The 20,621-nt window shown below is 48.3% G+C and overlaps 1 protein-coding gene across 9 annotated transcripts in view; it reads right to left on the bottom strand.

Moving 5' to 3' along the window:
* Positions 1-20,621, bottom strand: part of LOC139549367 (RNA-binding protein Musashi homolog 2-like) — a 302,329-nt gene that overhangs the window by 132,388 nt on the left and 149,320 nt on the right. For all 9 annotated transcript variants that reach the window (XM_071359809.1, XM_071359808.1, XM_071359810.1 and 6 more), the window contains exon 7: positions 6,799-6,847. In XM_071359809.1, the coding sequence (XP_071215910.1) occupies positions 6,799-6,847 (49 nt within the window). The remainder of the gene's footprint in view (positions 1-6,798; positions 6,848-20,621) is intronic.

Genomic DNA, 20,621 nt, shown 5'->3' with positions numbered 1-20,621 from the left:
CTGGAGTGATAGAGGTAGACATGTATAGAGGTAAGGTGACAGGGATACTGGAGTGATGGAGGTAGATATGTATAGAGGTATATTTTGACTCATTCCTCTCTGCCTCCTTCTTTCCACTCCTCTCCTCTTTTGACCTCACCCTCTCACCTTCCCCCCCTACTCACAAGGCAGGCAATACGCTTGACCTCATCTTTACTAGATGCTGTTCTTCCACTAATCTCATTGCAACTCCCCTCCAAGTCTCCGACCACTACCTTGTATCCTTTTCCCTCTCGCTCTCATCCAACACTTCCCACACTGCCCCTACTCGGATGGTATCGCGCCGTCCCAACCTTCGCTCTCTCTCCCCCGCTACTCTCTCCTCTTCCATCCTATCATCTCTTCCCTCTGCTCAAACCTTCTCCAACCTATCTCCTGATTCTGCCTCCTCAACCCTCCTCTCCTCCCTTTCTGCATCCTTTGACTCTCTATGTCCCCTATCCTCCAGGCCGGCTCGGTCCTCCCCTCCTGCTCCGTGGCTCGACGACTCATTGCGAGCTCACAGAACAGGGCTCCGGGCAGCCGAGCGGAAATGGAGGAAAACTCGCCTCCCTGCGGACCTGGCATCCTTTCACTCCCTCCTCTCTACATTCTCCTCTTCTGTCTCTGCTGCTAAAGCCAATTTCTACCACTCTAAATTCCAAGCATCTGCCTCTAACCCTAGGAAGCTCTTTGCCACCTTCTCCTCCCTCCTGAATCCTCCTCCCCCTCCTCCCCCCTCCTCCCTCTCTGCTGATGACTTCGTCAACCATTTTGAAAAGAAGGTCGACGACATCCGATCCTCGTTTGCTAAGTCAAACGACACCGCTGGTTCTGCTCACACTGCCCTACCCTGTGCTTTGTCCTCTTTCTCCCCTCTCTCTCCAGATGAAATCTCGCGTCTTGTGACGGCCGGCCGCCCAACAACCTGCCCGCTTGACCCTATCCCCTCCTCTCTTCTCCAGACCATTTCCGGAGACCTTCTCCCTTACCTCACCTCGCTCATCAACTCATCCTTGACCGCTGGCTACGTCCCTTCCGTCTTCAAGAGAGCGAGAGTTGCACCCCTTCTGAAAAAACCTACACTCGATCCCTCCGATGTCAACAACTACAGACCAGTATCCCTTCTTTCTTTTCTCTCCAAAACTCTTGAACGTGCCGTCCTTGGCCAGCTCTCCTGCTATCTCTCTCAGAAGGACCTTCTTGATCCAAATCAGTCAGGTTTCAAGACTAGTCATTCAACTGAGACTGCTCTTCTCTGTGTCACGGAGGCGCTCCGCACTGCTAAAGCTAACTCTCTCTCCTCTGCTCTCATCCTTCTAGACCTATCGGCTGCCTTTGATACTGTGAACCATCAGATCCTCCTCTCCACCCTCTCCGAGCTGGGCATCTCCGGCGCGGCCCACGCTTGGATTGCGTCCTACCTGACAGGTCGCTCCTACCAGGTGGCGTGGCGAGAATCTGTCTCCGCACCACGTGCTCTCACCACTGGTGTCCCCCAGGGCTCTGTTCTAGGCCCTCTCCTATTCTCGCTATACACCAAGTCACTTGGCTCTGTCATATCCTCACATGGTCTCTCCTATCATTGCTATGCAGACGACACACAATTAATCTTCTCCTTTCCCCCCTCTGATAACCAGGTAGTGAATCGCATCTCTGCATGTCTGGCAGACATATCAGTGTGGATGACGGATCACCACCTCAAGCTGAACCTCGGCAAGACGGAGCTGCTCTTCCTCCCGGGGAAGGACTGCCCGTTCCATGATCTCGCCATCACGGTTGACAACTCCATTGTGTCCTCCTCCCAGAGTGCTAAGAACCTTGGCGTGATCCTGGACAACACCCTGTCGTTCTCAACTAACATCAAGGCGGTGACCCGTTCCTGTAGGTTCATGCTCTACAACATTCGCAGAGTACGACCCTGCCTCACGCAGGAAGCGGCGCAGGTCCTAATCCAGGCACTTGTCATCTCCCGTCTGGATTACTGCAACTCGCTGTTGGCTGGGCTCCCTGCCTGTGCCATTAAACCCCTACAACTCATCCAGAACGCCGCAGCCCGTCTGGTGTTCAACTTTCCCAAGTTCTCTCACGTCACCCCGCTCCTCCGCTCTCTCCACTGGCTTCCAGTTGAAGCTCGCATCCGCTACAAGACCATGGTGCTTGCCTACGGAGCTGTGAGGGGAACGGCACCTCCGTACCTTCAGGCTCTGATCAGGCCCTACACCCAAACAAGGGCACTGCGTTCATCCACCTCTGGCCTGCTCGCCTCCCTACCTCTGAGGAAGTACAGTTCCCGCTCAGCCCAGTCAAAACTGTTCGCTGCTCTGGCACCCCAATGGTGGAACAAACTCCCTCACGACGCCAGGTCAGCGGAGTCAATCACCACCTTCCGGAGACACCTGAAACCCCACCTCTTTAAGGAATACCTAGGATAGGATAAAGTAATCCTTCTAACCCCCCCCCCCCCTTAAAAGAGTTAGATGCACTATTGTAAAGTGGTTGTTCCACTGGATATCATAAGGTGAATGAACCAATTTGTAAGTCGCTCTGGATAAGAGCGTCTGCTAAATGACTTAAATGTAAATGTAAATGTAGGTAAGGTGACAGGGATACTGGAGTGATGGAGGTAGATATGTATAGAGGTAAGGTGACAGGGATACTGGAGTGATAGAGGTAGATATGTATAGAGGTAAGGTGACAGGGATACTGGAGTGATGGAGGTAGATATGTATAGAGGTAAGGTGACAGGGATACTGGAGTGATAGAGGTAGATATGTATAGAGGTAAGGTGACAGGGATACTGGAGTGATAGAGGTAGATATGTATAGAGGTAAGGTGACAGGGATACTGGAGTGATGGAGGTAGATATGTATAGAGGTAAGGTGACAGGGATACTGGAGTGATGGAGGTAGATATGTATAGGGGTAAGGTGACAGGGATACTGGAGTGATGGAGGTAGGTATGTATAGGGGTAAGGTGACAGGGGTACTGGAGTGAGAGAGGTAGACATGTATAGGGGTAAGGTGACAGGGATACTGGAGTGATGGAGGTAGATATGTATAGGGGTAAGGTGACAGGGATACTGGAGTGATGGAGGTAGATATGTATAGGGGTAAGGTGACAGGGATACTGGAGTGAGAGAGGTAGACATGCATAGATATAAGGTGACAGGGATACTGGAGTGATAGAGGTAGATATGTATAGGGGTAAGGTGACAGGGATACTGGAGTGAGAGAGGTAGACATGTATAGAGGTAAGGTGACAGGGATACTGGAGTGATAGAGGTAGATATGTATAGAGGTAAGGTGACAGGGATACTGGAGTGATAGAGGTAGATATGTATAGAGGTAAGGTGACAGGGATACTGGAGTGATAGAGGTAGATATGTATAGGGGTAAGGTGACAGGGATACTGGAGTGATAGAGGTAGACATGTATAGAGGTAAGGTGACAGGGATACTGGAGTGATAGAGGTAGATATGTATAGGGATAAGGTGACTAGGCATATATGATAAACAGAGTAGCAGCGTATATGATTGTATTGTATGTGAGTGTGTGTGTGTGTGTGTGTGTGTGTGTGTGTGTGTGTGTGTGTGTGTGTGTGTGTGTGTGTGTGTGTGTGTGTGTGTGTGTGTGTGTGTGTGTGTGTGTGTGTGTGTGTGTGTGTGTGTGTGTGTGTGTGTGTGTGTAGAGTCAGTATAAATGTATGTACTGTACCTAGTGTGTGTGTGTGTGTGTGAGCAAATTATGAAGTAAGTGTTTGTGTGAGTGTTTAGGGCCCTGTGAGTGTGCAAAGAGACAAAATATAAATAAAATACAAGGGTCAACTCAGATAAGTCTGTGTAGCCATTTTATTAGTTATTTATCGTTAGCTATTTAGCAATCTTATGGCTTGGGTATAGAAGCTGTTCAGAAGCCTGTTGGTGCCCCGTTTCCTGTAGTCCACGATCAGTTCCTTGGTCTTACTGACGTTGAGGGGGAGGTTGTGGTTCCGGCACCACATTGCCAGGTCACTGACCTCCTCCCTGTAGGCTGTCTCATCGTCGCTGGTGATCAGGACTACCACCGTTGTGTTGTCAGCAGTCGTGGGTAAACAGGGAGTACAGGAGGGGACTAAGCACACACCCCTGGGGGGACCCCATGTTGAGAGTCAGCGTGGTGGAGGTGATGTTGCCTACCCTCACCACCTGGGTTCGGCCCGTCAGGAACGCAAGGATCCAGTTGCAGAGGGAGGTGTTCAGTGCCAGGGTCTTAACCTCTCTTGGGTGGGGGACAGTATTTTCACATCCGGATGAAAAGTAAACTGCCTGTTACTCAGGCCCAGAAGCTAGGATATGCATATACTTTTTGGATAGATAACACTCTAAAGTTTCTAAAACTGTTAGAATTATGTCTGTGAGTATAACAGAACTGATATGGCAGGCGAAACCTCAAGGACTGTCCTCAGATAATCTCATGGTGTGCTTTTGCCGTAAGGCCTTTTTGAAATCTGACACAGCGGCTGAATTAACAAGAAGTTAAGCTTTATTTTGATGTACTACACTTGTGATTTTATGAAAGTTAAATATTTATAAATCTGTAGTTTGAATTTCGCGCTCTGCAATTTCACCGGATGTTGGCCAGGTGGGACGCTAACGTCCCACCTGCCCATAAGAAGTTAAGCATGGGACGAGCTTGGAGGGGACAATGATGTTGAACTCTTATCTAGGTGGGTGAGGGCCGTGTGAAGTGCAATTGAGATTGCGTCGTCTATGGATCTGTTGGGGCCGTATGCAAATTGGAGTGGGTCTAGGGTGCCTGGGATGATGGAGTTGACGTGTGCCATAATCAGCCTCTCAAAGCTCTTCATGATTACAGATGAGTGCTATAGGGTGGTAGTCATTGTGGCATGAGATCGTGGTCATCTTAAAACATGTGGGGATTACAGACTGAGACAAGGAGAGGTTGAAAATTACAGTGAATATGCCTGCCAGCTGTTCTGTTCTAGGTTAAGATCTGGTGTTAGACACACACACAGTCTTTGAGACACCTTTTTCAAAGTCACTGAGATCTCTTCTTTTAGCCATGGTAGCCAAAATAATGGGCAACTGGGCATTTTTATACATGGGATGTTAATTGCACCTGCTTTCAATATACTTTGTATCCCTCATTTACTCAAGTGTCTCCTTTATTTTGAGAGTTCCCTGTGTGTGTGTGTGTGTGTGTGTGTGTGTGTGTGTGTGTGTGTGTGTGTGTGTGTGTGTGTGTGTGTGTGTGTGTGTGTGTGTGTGTGTGTGTGTGTGTGTGTGTGTGTGTGTGTGTGTGTGTGTGTGTGTGTGTGTGTGTGTGTGTGTGTGTGTGTGTGTCTCCGTGTGTGTCTCCCTCACTTGGAATGGATTTCAATTAACAGGTGTTTTTTGTTAAAAGTTAATTTGTGGAATTGATTTTCTTCTTAATGCGTTTGAGCCAATCAGTCGTGTTGTGACAAGGTACGGGTTGTATACAGAAGATAGCCCTATTTGGTAAAATACCAAGTCCATATTATTGCAAGAACAGCTCAAATAAGCAAAGAGAAATGACAGTCCTTCATTACTTTAAGACATGAAGGTCAGTCAATAGTTTCTTCAAGTGCAGTCGCAAAAACCATCAAGTGCAATGATAAAACTGGTTCTCATGAGGACCCCCACAGTAAAGGAAGACCCAGAGTTACCTCTGCTGCAGAGGATAAGTTCATTAGAGTTACCAGCCTCAGAAATGGCAGCCCAAATAAATGATTTACAGAGTTCAAGTAATAGAAACATCTCAACTACAACTGTTCAGAGGAGACTGTGTGAATCAGGCCTTCATGGTCGAATTGCTGCAAAGAAACCACTACTAAAGGACACCAATAATAAGAAGAGACTTGCTTTGACCAAGAAACACGAGCAATGTACATTAGACAGGTGGAAATCTGTCCTTTCGTCTGATTAGTCCAAACTTGACATTTTTGGTTCCAACTGCCGTTTCTTTGTGAGACGCAGAGCAGGTGAACGGATGATCTCCGCATGTGTGGTTCCCACCATGAAGCACGGAGGAGGAGGTGTGATGGTGCTTTGCTGGTGACAATGTCAATGATTTATTTAGAATTCAAGGCACACTTAACCAGCATGGCTACCACAGCATTCTACAGCGATACGCCATCCCATCCGGTTTGCGCTTAGTGGGACTATCATTTGTTTTTCAACAGGACAATGACCCAACACACCTCCAGGCTGTGTAAGGACTATTTGACCAAGAAGGATAATAATGGATTGCTGCATCAGATGACCTGGCCTCAACAATCACCCGACCTCAACCCAAATGAGTTTGGGATGAGTTGGACTGCAGAGTGAAGGAAAAGCAGCCAACAAGTGCTCAGCATGTGGGAACTCCTTCAAGACTGAGATCGATCGATCTCCAGTCAAAAGTTTGGACACCTACTTTCAACAGTCTTGAAGGAGTTCCCACATATGCTGAGCACTTGTTGGCTGCTCCTATTTGGGTAAACCAAAATGTTTTTATATGTAGGTATCATTATTTTGTCTCCCCCATACCCCAACTTCTTATCCTGCCAAATTTTTAAGGAGTTTTGTTTACACAGTATATATTTTTAGAATTCGATCGATAGATAGATAGATCTAAACCTATAGTCAGTGGCCAATGACCATGAATCCACCGCATGGAGAATTAAACTATTCTTTCACACACTAACATCCATGGTTCACACACCAACAGATAGCAGGGTAAGCACAACATGAGGCAGGGAGTATGTAGACTGACTTACCTCTGTGTCTGTTAGTCGTTTTGTCAAACATAAGCATGGCGTCCTCTACCTGCAAGACACAAAAAGAGGAAAAGATCAGTCTCAATAAAAAACAAACTGAAAAAGATGGAGACATGGAGAGAGAGAGAGAGAGAGAGAGAGAGAGAGAGAGAGAGAGAGAGAGAGAGAGAGAGAGAGAGAGAGAGAGAGGAGAGAGAGAGAGAGAGAGAGAGAGAGAGAGACGGAGAGAGAGGGACACACACAGAGAGAGATATAGAGCCACACACAGAGAGAGAGAGAGAGAGAGAGAGAGAGAGAGAGAGAGAGAGAGAGAGAGAGAGAGAGAGAGAGAGAGAGAGAGAGAGGGAGAGAGAGAGAGAGAGAGACATAGAGAGAGAGACACAGAGAGAGAGACACAGAGAGAGAGAGTGACACAGAGAGAGAGAGTGACACAGAGAGAGAGAGAGAGCGAAAGAGAGAGAAAGAGTGAGAGACAACTATGGTGCCGTGTGACATATGTCCCTAGATGTGTTGAGTGAGTAATGACTGGGCTGTGGCGTCACAATGTCAAGACCACACTGGAACCCTGAGAGAGGCTCAGTGTGTGTGTTTGCAAGGACACGAGTGGCAGTGCCAACTCAAGCACAGCAACGGAATCATGATTTAGGAGATACATGAACACACACAGCGGCTCTTACTATCTCTCTGTGTCACACACACACATTCCAGCACGTTTCACACACGTCCCGGCACACATGCCTCATAAAACCACACACACATCCCAAAATATACCTAAAAAAACACACACTCTCCCTCTCATGTGTACCTGAGACCCCCCCCCCACACACACACACACACACATACCACTATAAAAACATAAACGTTGTGTAAAGTACAGTCTCCATCTTGCCTACTAAAAACACTATGCTTCAACCCTCCCTCCATACTAACTTCCCTTCCTCAGAAGGCACGCATCAATCTCTCTTCCACTGAGAGCCGTGTTGCTGTGAGCCATAATCATATTCATCAGGCTCAATCAAGCACAATGAGGAACCATCTGACTGTCTGTACTCCTGATGCAGATAGACGCTAAATGCCATTACCCACCGCACTGGGAACACAAGGGACATACAGCCACACTAACGTGTAAAAGTGGAGCATTGTGCTATTTTATTGGAGAAAAAGTTGTTACTAGGAGCAGGACTACTGGTAGTGTGAGGTGGGTGTCGTGGTGCTGTAGTGTGGTGCTGTGTCACGGTGGTGGTGTGGTATGGTGTGTGGTATGGTGTGTGGTGTGGTGAGGTGTGCCTGGCTGCCTCCCATACAGTTGTTAAGTTAAGAGAGGGAGAGAAAACGCTGGACACAGCAGGATATTTGGGTGGGGGATGGGTGGGGTGACAGACTCCGCCTGGGCAGTGTTCCCCAGTCACTGTTGCTAGGTAACAGGGTTAAGCTGGCCATGAGTCCAGAGCTGGCTGTGGCTGGCAGAGGAGATTTGCTGTCCAGTGTGAGTGAATGAGTGTCTGTCTGGGTGTGTGTCTGTGTGTGTAGTAGTAGAGCTGTAGAGCTGTCCCAGCCGGCAGATGATGGGAGGAGACAGCACCAGAGGCTGCCTCATATGTAACTGTCTGACTGGATAAAGGCCACAGTGGCCAGCACACATACACACACCCTCCCCTATCGCCTACCTCTCTACACTGGTGGCTGAAGCTCTGTGTCACCTATCACCATGTAACACAGTGGCAGGGAGTATTACTGCTACACTGCAGTTGGGGAGGCTCTCCTTTTGTTTCCCTTCACCTCTGTCTACCCCTGCTAGGTGCTTAGGAAATGTGTGTCAGTGTGTGTCGTCCTGAATCCATTCAATCAGGAATGGGACTGACCTTTTACTTGTTAGCATTGGCGCTTCTGCCCTATGCAGTGTGTGTGCTGTGTATGAGAAAGAAAGAGACAGCAACAGGGAGAGAGAGTTATGAGGCCAGAGAACTGTCCTCAGAGAGGGCGCCAGGTTCAGATCGATGCAAAGCGGCCACTTTAGCAGCCATTTGCACCGAGTAGCATAGTGACGGACATCTCCTAATGCATTCAGATGTGCCGAATAATTAATTAGCCAGCTCTCTCTCTCGCACACGCACACACACACACACACACACACACACACACACACACACACACACACACACACACACACACACACACACACACACACACACACACACACACACACACACACACACACACACACACAGGGCAACAGTTAAATCACTCTTCTCAGTATGGCCTCTGCCTCCAGTTAAAAGCCCCCCGTGTCAGACTGTTAAACCTGAGCTGGTCGGGCTACTCTGACATTAAACGCCATTTCAGCTAATTGGTGCAGCCACCGCAACTTTTACTGTCCATCCAGAGGTCTGAAGAGAGGGCTTAATACAGAGACGTAGGCCAGGCACAATGACTAATGTCATCATCGTGCTTCTACACCTGCATTGCTTGCTGTTTGGGGTTTTAGGCAGGGTTTCTGTACAGCACTTTGAGATATCAGCTGATGTAAGAAGGGCTATATAAATACATTTGATTTGATTTGATCATAATGCCTGCTTTATGAAGGCACACAGAGAGCTGCGCCTGCCGCTACTGCTGTTAACCTGCTTTGAAATGTACAGTCATGGCCAAAAGTTTTGAGAATGACAAATATTAATTTTCACAAAGTCTGCTGCCTCAGGTTTTATGATGGCAATTTGCATATACTCCAGAATGTTATGAAGAGTGATCAGATGAATTGCAATAAATTGCAAAGTCCCTCTTTGCCATGCATATGAACTGAATCCCCCAAAAAACACTTCCACTGCATTTCAGCCCTGCCACAAAAGGACCAGCTGACATCATGTCAGTGATTCTCTCGTTAAAACAGGTGTGAGTGTTGACGAGGACAAGGCTGGAGATCACTCTGTCATGCTGATTGAGTTCTAATAACAGACTGGAATTTCAAAAGGAGGGTGGTGCTTGGAATCATTGTTCTTCCTCTGTCAAACATGGTTACCTGCAAGGAAACACGTGCCGTCATCAATGCTTTGCACAAAAAGGACTTCACAGGCAAGGATAATGCTGCCAGTAAGATTGCACCTAAATCAACCATTTATCGGATCATCAAGAACTTCAAGGAGAGCGGTTCAATTGTTGTGAAGAAGGCTTCAGGGCGCCCAAGAAAGTCCAGCAAGCGTCAGGACCGTCTCCTAAAGTTGATTCAGCTGCGAGATCGGGGCACCACCAGTACAGAGCTTTCTCAGGAATGGCAGCAGGCAAGTGTGAGTGCATCTGCATGCACAGTGAGACAAAGACTTTTGGAGGATGGCCTGTCAAGAAAGGCAGCAAAGAAGCCACTTCTCTCCAGGAAAAACATCAGGGACAGACTGATATTCTGCAAAAGGTACAGGGATTGGACTGCTGAGGACTGGGGTAAAGTCATTTTCTCTGATGAATTCCCTTTCCGATTGTTTGGGGCATCCGGAAAAAAGCTTGTCCGGAGAAGACAAGGTGAGCGCTACCATCAGTCCTGTGTCATGCGAGACCATTCATGTGTGGGGTTGCTTCTCAGCCAAGGGAGTGGGCTCACAATTTTGCCTAAGAACACAGCCATGAATAAAGAATGGTACCAACACATCCTCCGAGAGCAACTTCTCCTAACTATCCAGGAACAGTTTTGTGACGGACAATGCCTTTTCCAGCATGATGGAGCACCTTGCCATAAGGCAAAAGTGATAACTAAGTGGCTCAGGGAACAAAACATTGATATTTTGGGTCCATGGCAAGGAAACTCCCTAGACCTTAATCCCATTGAGAACTTGTGGTAAATCCTCAAGAGGCAGGTGGACAAACAAAACCCCACAAATTCTGACAAACTCCAAGCATTGATTATGCAAGAATGGGCTGCCATCAGTCAGGATGTGGCCCAGAAGTTAATTGACAGCATGCCAGGGCAGATTGCAGAGGTCTTGAAAAAGAAGGGTCAACACTGCAAATATTGACTCTTTGCATCAACTTCATGTAATTGTCAATAAAAGCCTTTGACACTTATGGAATGCTTGTAATTATACTTCAGTATTCCATAGTAACATCTGACAAAAATATCTAAAGACACTGAAGCAGCAAACTTTGTGGAAATTAATATTTGTGTCATTCTCAAAACTTTTGGCCACGACTGTAGTGGAGCTACATACTGGAGGGGGACAGTGAGGGTTGGAGAGAGGACAGTGAGGGGACGAGTGAGGGGATGGAGAGGTTGAAGCTACAGACTGGAGGGGACAGTGAGGGTTGGAGAGGGAACAGTGAGGGGACGAGTGAGGGGATGGGGAGGTTGAAGCTACAGACTGGAGAGGACAGTGAGGGTTGGAGAGGGAACAGTGAGGGGACGAGTGAGGGGATGGAGCTACAGACTGGAGGGGACAGTGAGGGTTGGAGAGGCAACAGTGAGGGGACGAGTGAGGGGATGGAGAGGTTGAAGCTACAGACTGGAGGGGACAGTGAGGGTTGGAGAGGGAACAGTGAGGGGACGAGTGAGGGGATGGAGAGGTTGAAGCTACAGACTGGAGGGGACAGTGAGGGTTGGAGAGGGAACAGTGAGGGGACGAGTGAGGGGATGGAGAGGTTGAAGCTACAGACTGGAGGGGACAGTGAGGGTTGGAGAGGGAACAGTGAGGGGACGAGTGAGGGGATGGAGAGGTTGAAGCTACAGACTGGAGGGGACAGTGAGGGTTGGAGAGGGAACGAGTGAGGGGATGGAGAGGTTGAAGCTACAGACTGGAGGGGAAAGTGAGGGGATGGAGAGGGAACAGTGAAGGGACGAGTGAGGGGATGGAGCTACAGACTGGAGGGGACAGTGAGGGGATAGAGAGGCTGAAAATAAAGACTTGGGAAAGCGGTGAGGGGGTGGAGGTAGGGGGGTAGAGCAGTGAGGGGGTGGAGGTAGGGGGGTAGAGCAGTGAGGGGGTAGAGGTAGGGGGGTGGAGCAGTGAGGGGGTGGAGGTAGGGGGGTAGAGCAGTGAGGGGGTGGAGGTAGGGGGGTAGAGCAGTGAGGGGGTGGAGATAGGGGGGTAGAGCAGTGAGGGGGTGGAGATAGGGGGGTAGAGCAGTGAGGGGGTGGAGATAGGGGGGTAGAGCAGTGAGGGGGTGGAGATAGGGGGGTAGAGCAGTGAGGGGTGGAGATAGGGGGTAGAGCAGTGAGGGGGTGGAGATAGAGGGGTAGAGCAGTGAGGTGAGGTGTGGAGGTAGGGGCGTAGAGCAGTGAGGTGGTGGAGGTAGGGTCGTAGAGCAGTGTGGAGGTAGGGGCGTAGAGCAGTGAGGTGAGGTGTGGAGGTAGGGGCGTAGAGCAGTGAGGTGGTGGAGGTAGGGTCGTAGAGCAGTGTGGAGGTAGGGGCGTAGAGCAGTGTGGCGGTAGGGGCGTAGAGCAGTGAGGTGAGGTGTGGAGGTAGGGGCGTAGAGCAGTGAGGGGGTGGAGATAGGGGGGTAGAGCAGTGAGGGGGTGGAGATAGGGGGGTAGAGCAGTGAGGGGGTGGAGGTAGGGGGGTAGAGCGGTGAGGTGTGGAGGTAGGGACGTAGAGCAGTGAGGGTGTGGAGGTAGGGGGGTAGAGCGGTGAGGTGAGGTGTGGAGGTAGGGGCGTAGAGCAGTGAGGTGGTGGAGGTAGGGTCGTAGAGCAGTGTGGAGGTAGGGGCGTAGAGCAGTGAGGTGAGGTGTGGAGGTAGGGGCGTAGAGCAGTGAGGTGGTGGAGGTAGGGTCGTAGAGCAGTGTGGAGGTAGGGGCGTAGAGCAGTGTGGCGGTAGGGGCGTAGAGCAGTGAGGTGAGGTGTGGAGGTAGGGGCGTAGAGCAGTGAGGTGAGGTGTGGAGATAGGGGCGTAGAGCAGTGTGGAGGTAGGGGCGTAGAGCAGTGAGGTGAGGTGTGGAGATAGGGGCGTAGAGCAGTGTGGAGGTAGGGGCGTAGAGCAGTGAGGTGAGGTGTGGAGATAGGGGCGTAGAGCAGTGTGGAGATAGGGGCGTAGAGCAGTGTGGCGGTAGGGGCGTAGAGCAGTGAGGTGAGGTGTGGAGGTAGGGGCGTAGAGCAGTGAGGTGAGGTGTGGAGGTAGGGGCGTAGAGCAGTGAGGTGTGGAGGTAGGGGCGTAGAGCAGTGAGGTGGTGGAGGTAGGGGCGTAGAGCAGTGTGGAGGTAGGGGCGTAGAGCAGTGAGGTGGTAGAGGTAGGGGCGTAGAGCAGTGTGGAGGTAGGGGCGTAGAGCAGTGAGGTGGTGGAGGTAGGGTCGTAGGGCAGTGTGGAGGTAGGGGCGTAGAGCAGCGAGGTGGTGGAGGTCGGGGGATAGAGCAGCGAGGTGGTGGAGGTCGGGGGATAGAGCAGTGAGGTGGTGGAGGTCGGGGGATAGAGCAGCGAGGTGGTGGAGGTCGGGGGATAGAGCAGTGAGGTGGTGGAGGTCGGGGATAGAGCAGAGAGGTGGTGGAGGTCGGGGGATAGAGCAGCGAGGTGGTGGAGGTCGGGGGATAGAGCAGTGAGGTGGTGGAGGTCGGGGGGTTGCAGATGTATGTTTCCTATTTGCAGGGGGCAGTAATCCCCACCTTCTGGAGATGCAACCCAGTATCTCTTACAGCTTTTTATGACGAACAGATCTGCATCGGAGAACACACACACACACACACACACACAGAGGACTTCAGTTGACTAGTTGGCAACCCCCAAAAGTGAAAGGGCCACAGCGTTTGTGGAACCAGCTTGAGATGCCACTATGTTCACTATGTTATGCTTCTAATATAAAGCAGCTTTAACAATGAGTCTTGATACTGTGCAGTCAGGCGGCTGTAGATCAAGACGTATGGACCCTCAACCACAATGGACAGTAATCAATATTCTGGTCGAAATTGTATAGACTTGCACAGACACACACATACAAATACACACACAAACCTATACGTTATACAGCAAGCAATTGCTTGGCAGGTCCTGGCAGTCTCTCAATTAAAGCCAGCGGCATTTGTTGCTGACTCTGTTCCCTGCTGCCAATTTCTCTTTCAGGTGGTTGTGGGAAGTTCGTTGACAGCATGTTTTGCTTACGCTGGAAATATAATTGGAACTGCAAAATGTATTACCGGAGGGCTGGAGGGAATACAAGCTTGGGGTGGTGGGAGACACTGCCTGGCAGACAGACACAGGTAGATTGTGTTTTGTAACCAGGGGAAAATGGAAGGGATGCAATCCAACACTTGGGTAAATTCACCAGGACCCCGGGGAGAGTCAGACAGACCAAAAGAGAGAAAGATATCTACTGCCTGTCATTCAGTGAGACAGAAAATGTAACTTCCTTACTGAGGAAAGCAGTGACAACAAAAGATAACTCTTCCCTATCACATCAAACGCAATCATGAAAGCCAGGCAAAATGGAGGAACACACAAAAACACGCACACAAATTATTTTTTAAATCAGCCAAGCTAAATGATTTACCTAAGGAAAATTTTACAAATCAATAAAAAATGAAAAGCTGGAATGTCTTTAGTCAATAAGTATTCACCCCTTCTTATGGCAAGCCTAAATAAGTTCAGGAGTGTCACGACTTCCGCCGAAGTCGGTTCCTCTCCTTGTTCGGGCGGCGCTCGGCGGTCGACGTCGCCGGTCTTCTAGCCATCGCCGATCCACTTTTCATTTTCCATTGGTTTTGTCTTTGTTTCACACACCTGGTTTTCATTTCGCTATTACTAGTCATGTACTTAACCCTCTGTTTCCCCCATGTCTTTGTGTGTGATTGTTTGTTGTTCAGGTCGGTACGTTTCCGGCAGTTTTTTCCGGGTTGCTTTGTGGCAACCGTTATTGTTCGCACATTGTTATTGTTACTTTGTGCTATTTCTTAAGTAAAGTGCGTTGTTCACTCTCCTGCGCCTGGCTTCAAGCACCAGCTACACCCACCGCCTGACAAGGACTAAACGTTTGCTTAACAAGTCACATAATAAGTTGCATGGCCTCACTGTGCAATAATACTGTTATAATAATATAGATGGGTCAAAATAAAAAAGCAGACATTGAATATCCATTTGAGCATGGTGAAGTTATTAATTAGGCTTTGGATGGTGTATCAATACACCCAGTCACTACAAAGATACAGGCGTCCTTCCTAACTCAGTTGCAGGATAGGAAGGAAACTGCTCAGGGATTTCACAATGAGGTCAATGGTGACTTTAAAACAGTTACAGAGTTTAATAGCTGTAATAGGAGAAAACAGAGGATGGATCAACAGCATTGTATTTACTGCACAATACTAACCTAATTGACAGAGTAAAAAGAAGAAAGCCTGTACACAGTTGTGTAAACTACTTAAGTAAAAATACTATTACTTAAGTCGTTTTTGGGGGTATCTGTACTTTACTATTTATATTTTTGACAATGTTTACTTCACTCTATTCCTAAAGAAAATAATGTGCTTTTTACTCCACACATTTTCCCTGACACTCAAAAGTACTCGTTACATATTTAATGCTTAGCAGGACAGGAAAATGGTCTAATGCACACACTTATCAAGAGAACATCATTGGTCATCCCTATTGCCTCTGATCTGGCGGACTCACTAAACACATGCTTTTTCTGTAAATTATACCTGAGTGTTGGAGTGTGCCCTTGTCATAGGAGAATTGGAAATGACAGCCAGTGTCAGGGCTCAAGCCCATCGCCTGTAAGCACCTTCATCGTTTAACTGCCTCACATTCTATTGTGTGAAATCCTATATATTGCATTAGGAGGAAGAAGCACTTATCTCAAGGACAGATGATACATGGGATTCTGTCTGTGGGTGGTGACTGTAAAATGTCGGTATTTCCCTATATGAGTAGTTTGTTTCCTTGCACTCCAATCTGGATTGTGATGTGAGAGAGGGAGATTGGTCCCCTTGCTCTGTAGCAGCCAGCCAGTACGTCTCCTAGCCCGCCTCACGCTTCATTCACTTTTATCACTGGTGATTAAACAAGGAGCTCTGGGCTGCACCACTCTCTGTGGAAAACAATGCAATTAATGTCAGCCGCATCAAAACAACACAGTAAAATGGACGGGAAACATCTCCTCTGAGGGCCTAGCTGGGAGGAAGGATGAGCAGTATGTACCAGACTGATTCAGGGTTCAATGGAAAACAGTGGAGATTGCTGCTGTGTGTGGTGCACACTGCTGACAGCCAAGACAATGAGCAGGTATTAATAGCAGAGCGGACAATTTAAATGGTGAGAGAAGTGGTTACGCTTCAATACATGGACAATGGGGATGAACATATCAGCGGTCAAGGTTCAGTAACTGGTCATTTCTGTTATGATAAGCCAGGCCAAGAACTGCAAGAGATTACCTCATGTGTCAAATCTGCATTTGCCAGTTTATAGAAGGAAGGCCAACACCAATAAGTCATATAGTCAAATCTAGAATAAGAAGCCAAGGGACAAGCACTACACAGAACCACACACTCCCTTCTACACCCACCTATGCTGCCCAGGGAATATGGCCATCCTCAGTCCCAGTACAATAGGGATTAGGGGATATTATCGACTCATCATCACTAAGGCCTGGCACTTACAAGAGCTGCGATGTAAATGTATGTAAATCTGCACACTTCCCTGACAGCCTAAACATGAGAAACGAATCAGATTAGGTTCTGCAGTCAGCCCCCAGATAAGCTTATTACGAGCTCTAAACGTTTAATTATCATTTTATTTGAACACTATAAACAAGCGTTTCAGCTGTGTGTGTGTGTGTGCAAGAGTTTCTGCTCTCTAAGGACAATTCCAGTATATGATATACAGTAAACAGAGCTTCCAAAGATACTTCTCATTGTCAGTAGAGAAAACTAACGATACAATACAGTTACTTTAGCCTTGTGGGAAAACATAACAGACTTCTACCTACAGTACTGTCTACTTCTTAGCAACAGAACAGAACTGTGCATGGGTCCGTGCGTTTGTGTGCGTGTTCACCCCTCTCCTGACAAGGGGAGTAAAACCTGATCTGGAAACACAAGCCCACTGCCCGTTACTTAGCCTGGTAATAGGAGACACAGGCTCGTTCTGTTTCTCTGAACGCTGTTCAGTTTGAACAATGCGACCTTCTGAGGAATGAGCAAGATATCACATTTATACTGTATGGTTCTGTCTGAGAGGTGCTCTCTCTGTCTCTCACACCAGGAGCTCAGTGAAAAGCAGAGGTTTGGGTAAGTGTTTCCTCCGACACATTAGTGCGGCTGACATCCGGGTCAAGCGAGCAGTGTGATAAGAAGTAGACGGCCAGGTGGGTCATGTTTCGGAGGACGCGTGACTCCACCTTTGCCTCTCCCAAGCCCATTGAGGAGTTGCAGAGATGAGCCAAGGGACCTAATACAGGGAGAAGAGCGGGGTAAAAAAAATACGCTTGTGGCCATACCAACCTGAACACGCTTGTTCAGGGTCAGGCCTGGTTAGTACTGGGACGGGAGACTGTAAGTTGTCTGGTACAAGAGAGCCATTAATCCTTTTGACTAACAATAAGTCACCAACCAAAGTAGTCCCTTAATGTTACATGAAGTGGGGGTCATAATATTTGCGGTGGTTTCTGAGCTCAGACCTTTAGGACATCAATCAAATAAAATTACTCAATACGCAGCACGAGGGGGCCACAACAGACTTTCTTCCGTCGCGACGTCCCTCAAAAGCCCTTCTGCTAGCTTGCTAGCCCCTGTCAGCTAGCTGCCTGAAGCCACTCACTAGACTCCTATGATCACTTGGCTACGCATGCCTCTCCCTAACGACAATATGCCTTGTCCATTGCTGTTTTGGTTAGTAATTATTGCCTTATTTCACTGTAGAGCCTCTAGCCCTACTCAATACGCCTTAGTTAACACTTTAGTTCCACCTCCAACACATGCGGTGACATCACCTGGTTTAAATGATATTTCTAGAGACAATATCTCTTTCATCGTCACTGTATGCACAGGTTTACCCCCACTGTATTCACATCCTACCATACCTTTGTCTGTACATTATGCCTTGAATCTATTCTACCGTGCCCAGAAATCTGCTCCTTTAACTCTCTCTTCTGAACGTACTAGACGGCCAGTTCTTTTAGCCTTTAGCCGTACCCTTATCCTACTTCTCCTCTGTTCCCCTGGTGATGTAGAGGTTAATCCAGGACCTGCAGTACCTAGCTACACTCCTACTCCCCAGGTGCTCTCATTTGTTGACTTCTGTAACTGTAAAAGCCTTGGATTCATGCATGTTAACATTAGAAGCCTCCTCCCTAAATGTGTTTTATTCACTCTGCCAACCCGGATGTCCTAGCCATGTCTGAATCCTGGCTTAGGAAGACCACCAAAAACCCAGAAATTTCCATCCCTAACTATAACATTTTCCAACAAGACAGAACTGCCAAAGGGGTCAGAGTTGCAATCTACTGCAGGGATAGCCTGCAGAGTTCTGTCGTACTATCCAGGTCTGTGCCCAAACAATGAGCTTTTACTTTTAAAAATCCACCTCTCCAGAAACAAGTCTCTTAGCATTACAATAGAACACCCTCTGCCCCCAGCTGTGCCCTGGACACCATTTCCAAATTGATTGCCCCCCATCTATCTTCAGAGCTCGTACTGTTAGGTGACCTAAACTGGGACATCCTTAACACCCCGGCCATCCTACAATCTAAGCTTGATGCTCTCAATCTCACACAAATGATCAATGAACCCACCAGGTACAACCCCAAATCTGTAAACATAGGCACCCTCATAGATATCATCCTAACCAACTTGCCCTCCAAATACACCTGCTGTCACCAACCAGGATCTCAGCGATCACTGCCTGATTGTCTGTGTCCGTAATGGGTCTGCGGTCAAGCGACCACCCCTCATCACTGTCAAACGCTTCAGCGAGCAGGCCTTTCTAATCAACCTGGCCGGGTTATTCTGGAATGACATTGACCTCATCCCGTCAGTAGAGGATGACTGGTTGTTCTTTAAAAGTGCTTTCCTCCCCATCTGAAATAAGCATGCCCCATAATTTTTTTTTTTAACCAGAAACAGATATAGCCCTTGGTTCACTCCAGACCCGACTGCCCTTGACCAGCACAAAAACATCCTGTGGCGTTCTGCATTAGCATCGAATAGCCCCCTTGATAGGCAACTTTTCAGGGAAGTTAGGAACCAATATACACAGGCAGTTAGGAAAGCAAAGGCTAGCTTTTCCAAACAGAAATTTGCATCCTGTAGCACTAACTACAAAAGTTCTGGGACACTGTAAAGTCCATGGAGAATAAGAGCACCTCCTCCCAGCTACACACTGCACTGCGGCTAGGAAACACTGTCACCACCGATAAATCCTCGAAAATTGAGAATTTCAATAAGCATTTTTCTATGGCTGGCCATGCTTTCCACCTGGCTACCCCTACCCCAGTCAAAAGCCCTGCACCCCTCACTGCAACTTGCCCAAGCCTCCCCCTCCTTCACCCAAATCCAGATCGCTGATGATCTGAAAGAGCTGCGAAATCTGGACCCCTACAAATCAGCAGGGCTAGACCCTCTCTTCCTAAAATTATCCGCCGAAATTGTTGCTACCCCTATTACTAGCTTGTTCAACCTCTCTTTCGTATCGTCTGAGATTCCCAAAGATTGGAAAGCTGCCGCGGTCATCCCCCTCTTCAAAGGGGGAGACAATCTAGACCCAAACTGCTCCAGACCTATATCTATACTACCCTTCGAAAGCCAAGTTAACAAACAGATCACTGACCATTTCGAATCTCATCGTACCTTCTCCGCTATGCAATCTGGATTCAGAGCTGGTCATGGGTGCACCTCAGCCACGCTCAAGGTCCTAAACGACATCATAACCGCCATTGATAAGAGACAATACTGTGCAGCTGTATTCATCGACCTGGCCAAGGCTTTCGACTCTGTCAATCACCACATTCTCATCGGCAGACTCAACAGCCTTGGTTTCTCAAATGACTGCCTCGCCTGGTTCACCAACTACTTCTCTGACAGAGTTCAATGTGTCAAATCGGAGGGCCTGTTGTACGGACCTCTGGAAGTCTCTATGGGGGTGCCACAGGGTTCAATTCTCGGGCCTACTCTTTTCTCTGTATACATCAATGATGTCGCTCTTGCTGCTGGTGATTCTCTGATCCACCTCTACGCAGATGACACCATTCTGTATACTTCTGGCCCTTCTTTGGACACTGTGTTAACTAACCTCCAGACGAGCTTCAATGCCATACAATTCTCCTTCCTTGGCCTCCAACTGCTCTTAAATGCAAGCAAAACTAAATGTATGCTCTTCAACCGATCGCTGCCCACACCTAACCACCCATCCAGCATCACTACTCTGGACGGTTCTGACCTAGAATATGTGGACAACTACAAATACCTAGGTGTCTGGTTAGACTGTAAACTCTCCTTCCAGACTCACATCAAACATCTCCAATCCAAAATTAAATCTAGAATCGGCTTCCTTTTTCGCAACAAAGCATCCTTCACTCATGCTGCCAAACATACCCTCGTAAAACTGACTATCCTATCGATCCCTGACTTCGGCGATGTCATTTACAAAATAGCCTCCAACACTCTACTCAGCAAATTGGATGCAGTCTATCACAGTGCCATTAATTTCGTCACCAAAGCCCCATATACTACCCACCACTGCGACCTGTACGCTCTCGTTGGCTGGCCCTCGCTTCATATCCGTCACCAAACCCACTGGCTCCAGGTCATCTACAAGTCTCTGCTAGGTAAAGCCCCGCTCAGCTCACTGGTCACCATAGCAGCACCCACCCACAGCACGCGCTCCAGCAGGTATATTTCACTGGTCACCCCCAAAGCCAATTTCTCCTTCGG

This window comes from Salvelinus alpinus, chromosome 22 (genome assembly GCF_045679555.1).
Source record: "Salvelinus alpinus chromosome 22, SLU_Salpinus.1, whole genome shotgun sequence".
Classification (NCBI taxonomy): Eukaryota; Metazoa; Chordata; class Actinopteri; order Salmoniformes; family Salmonidae; genus Salvelinus; species Salvelinus alpinus.
This window is presented reverse-complemented; position numbering and strand designations above follow the sequence as displayed.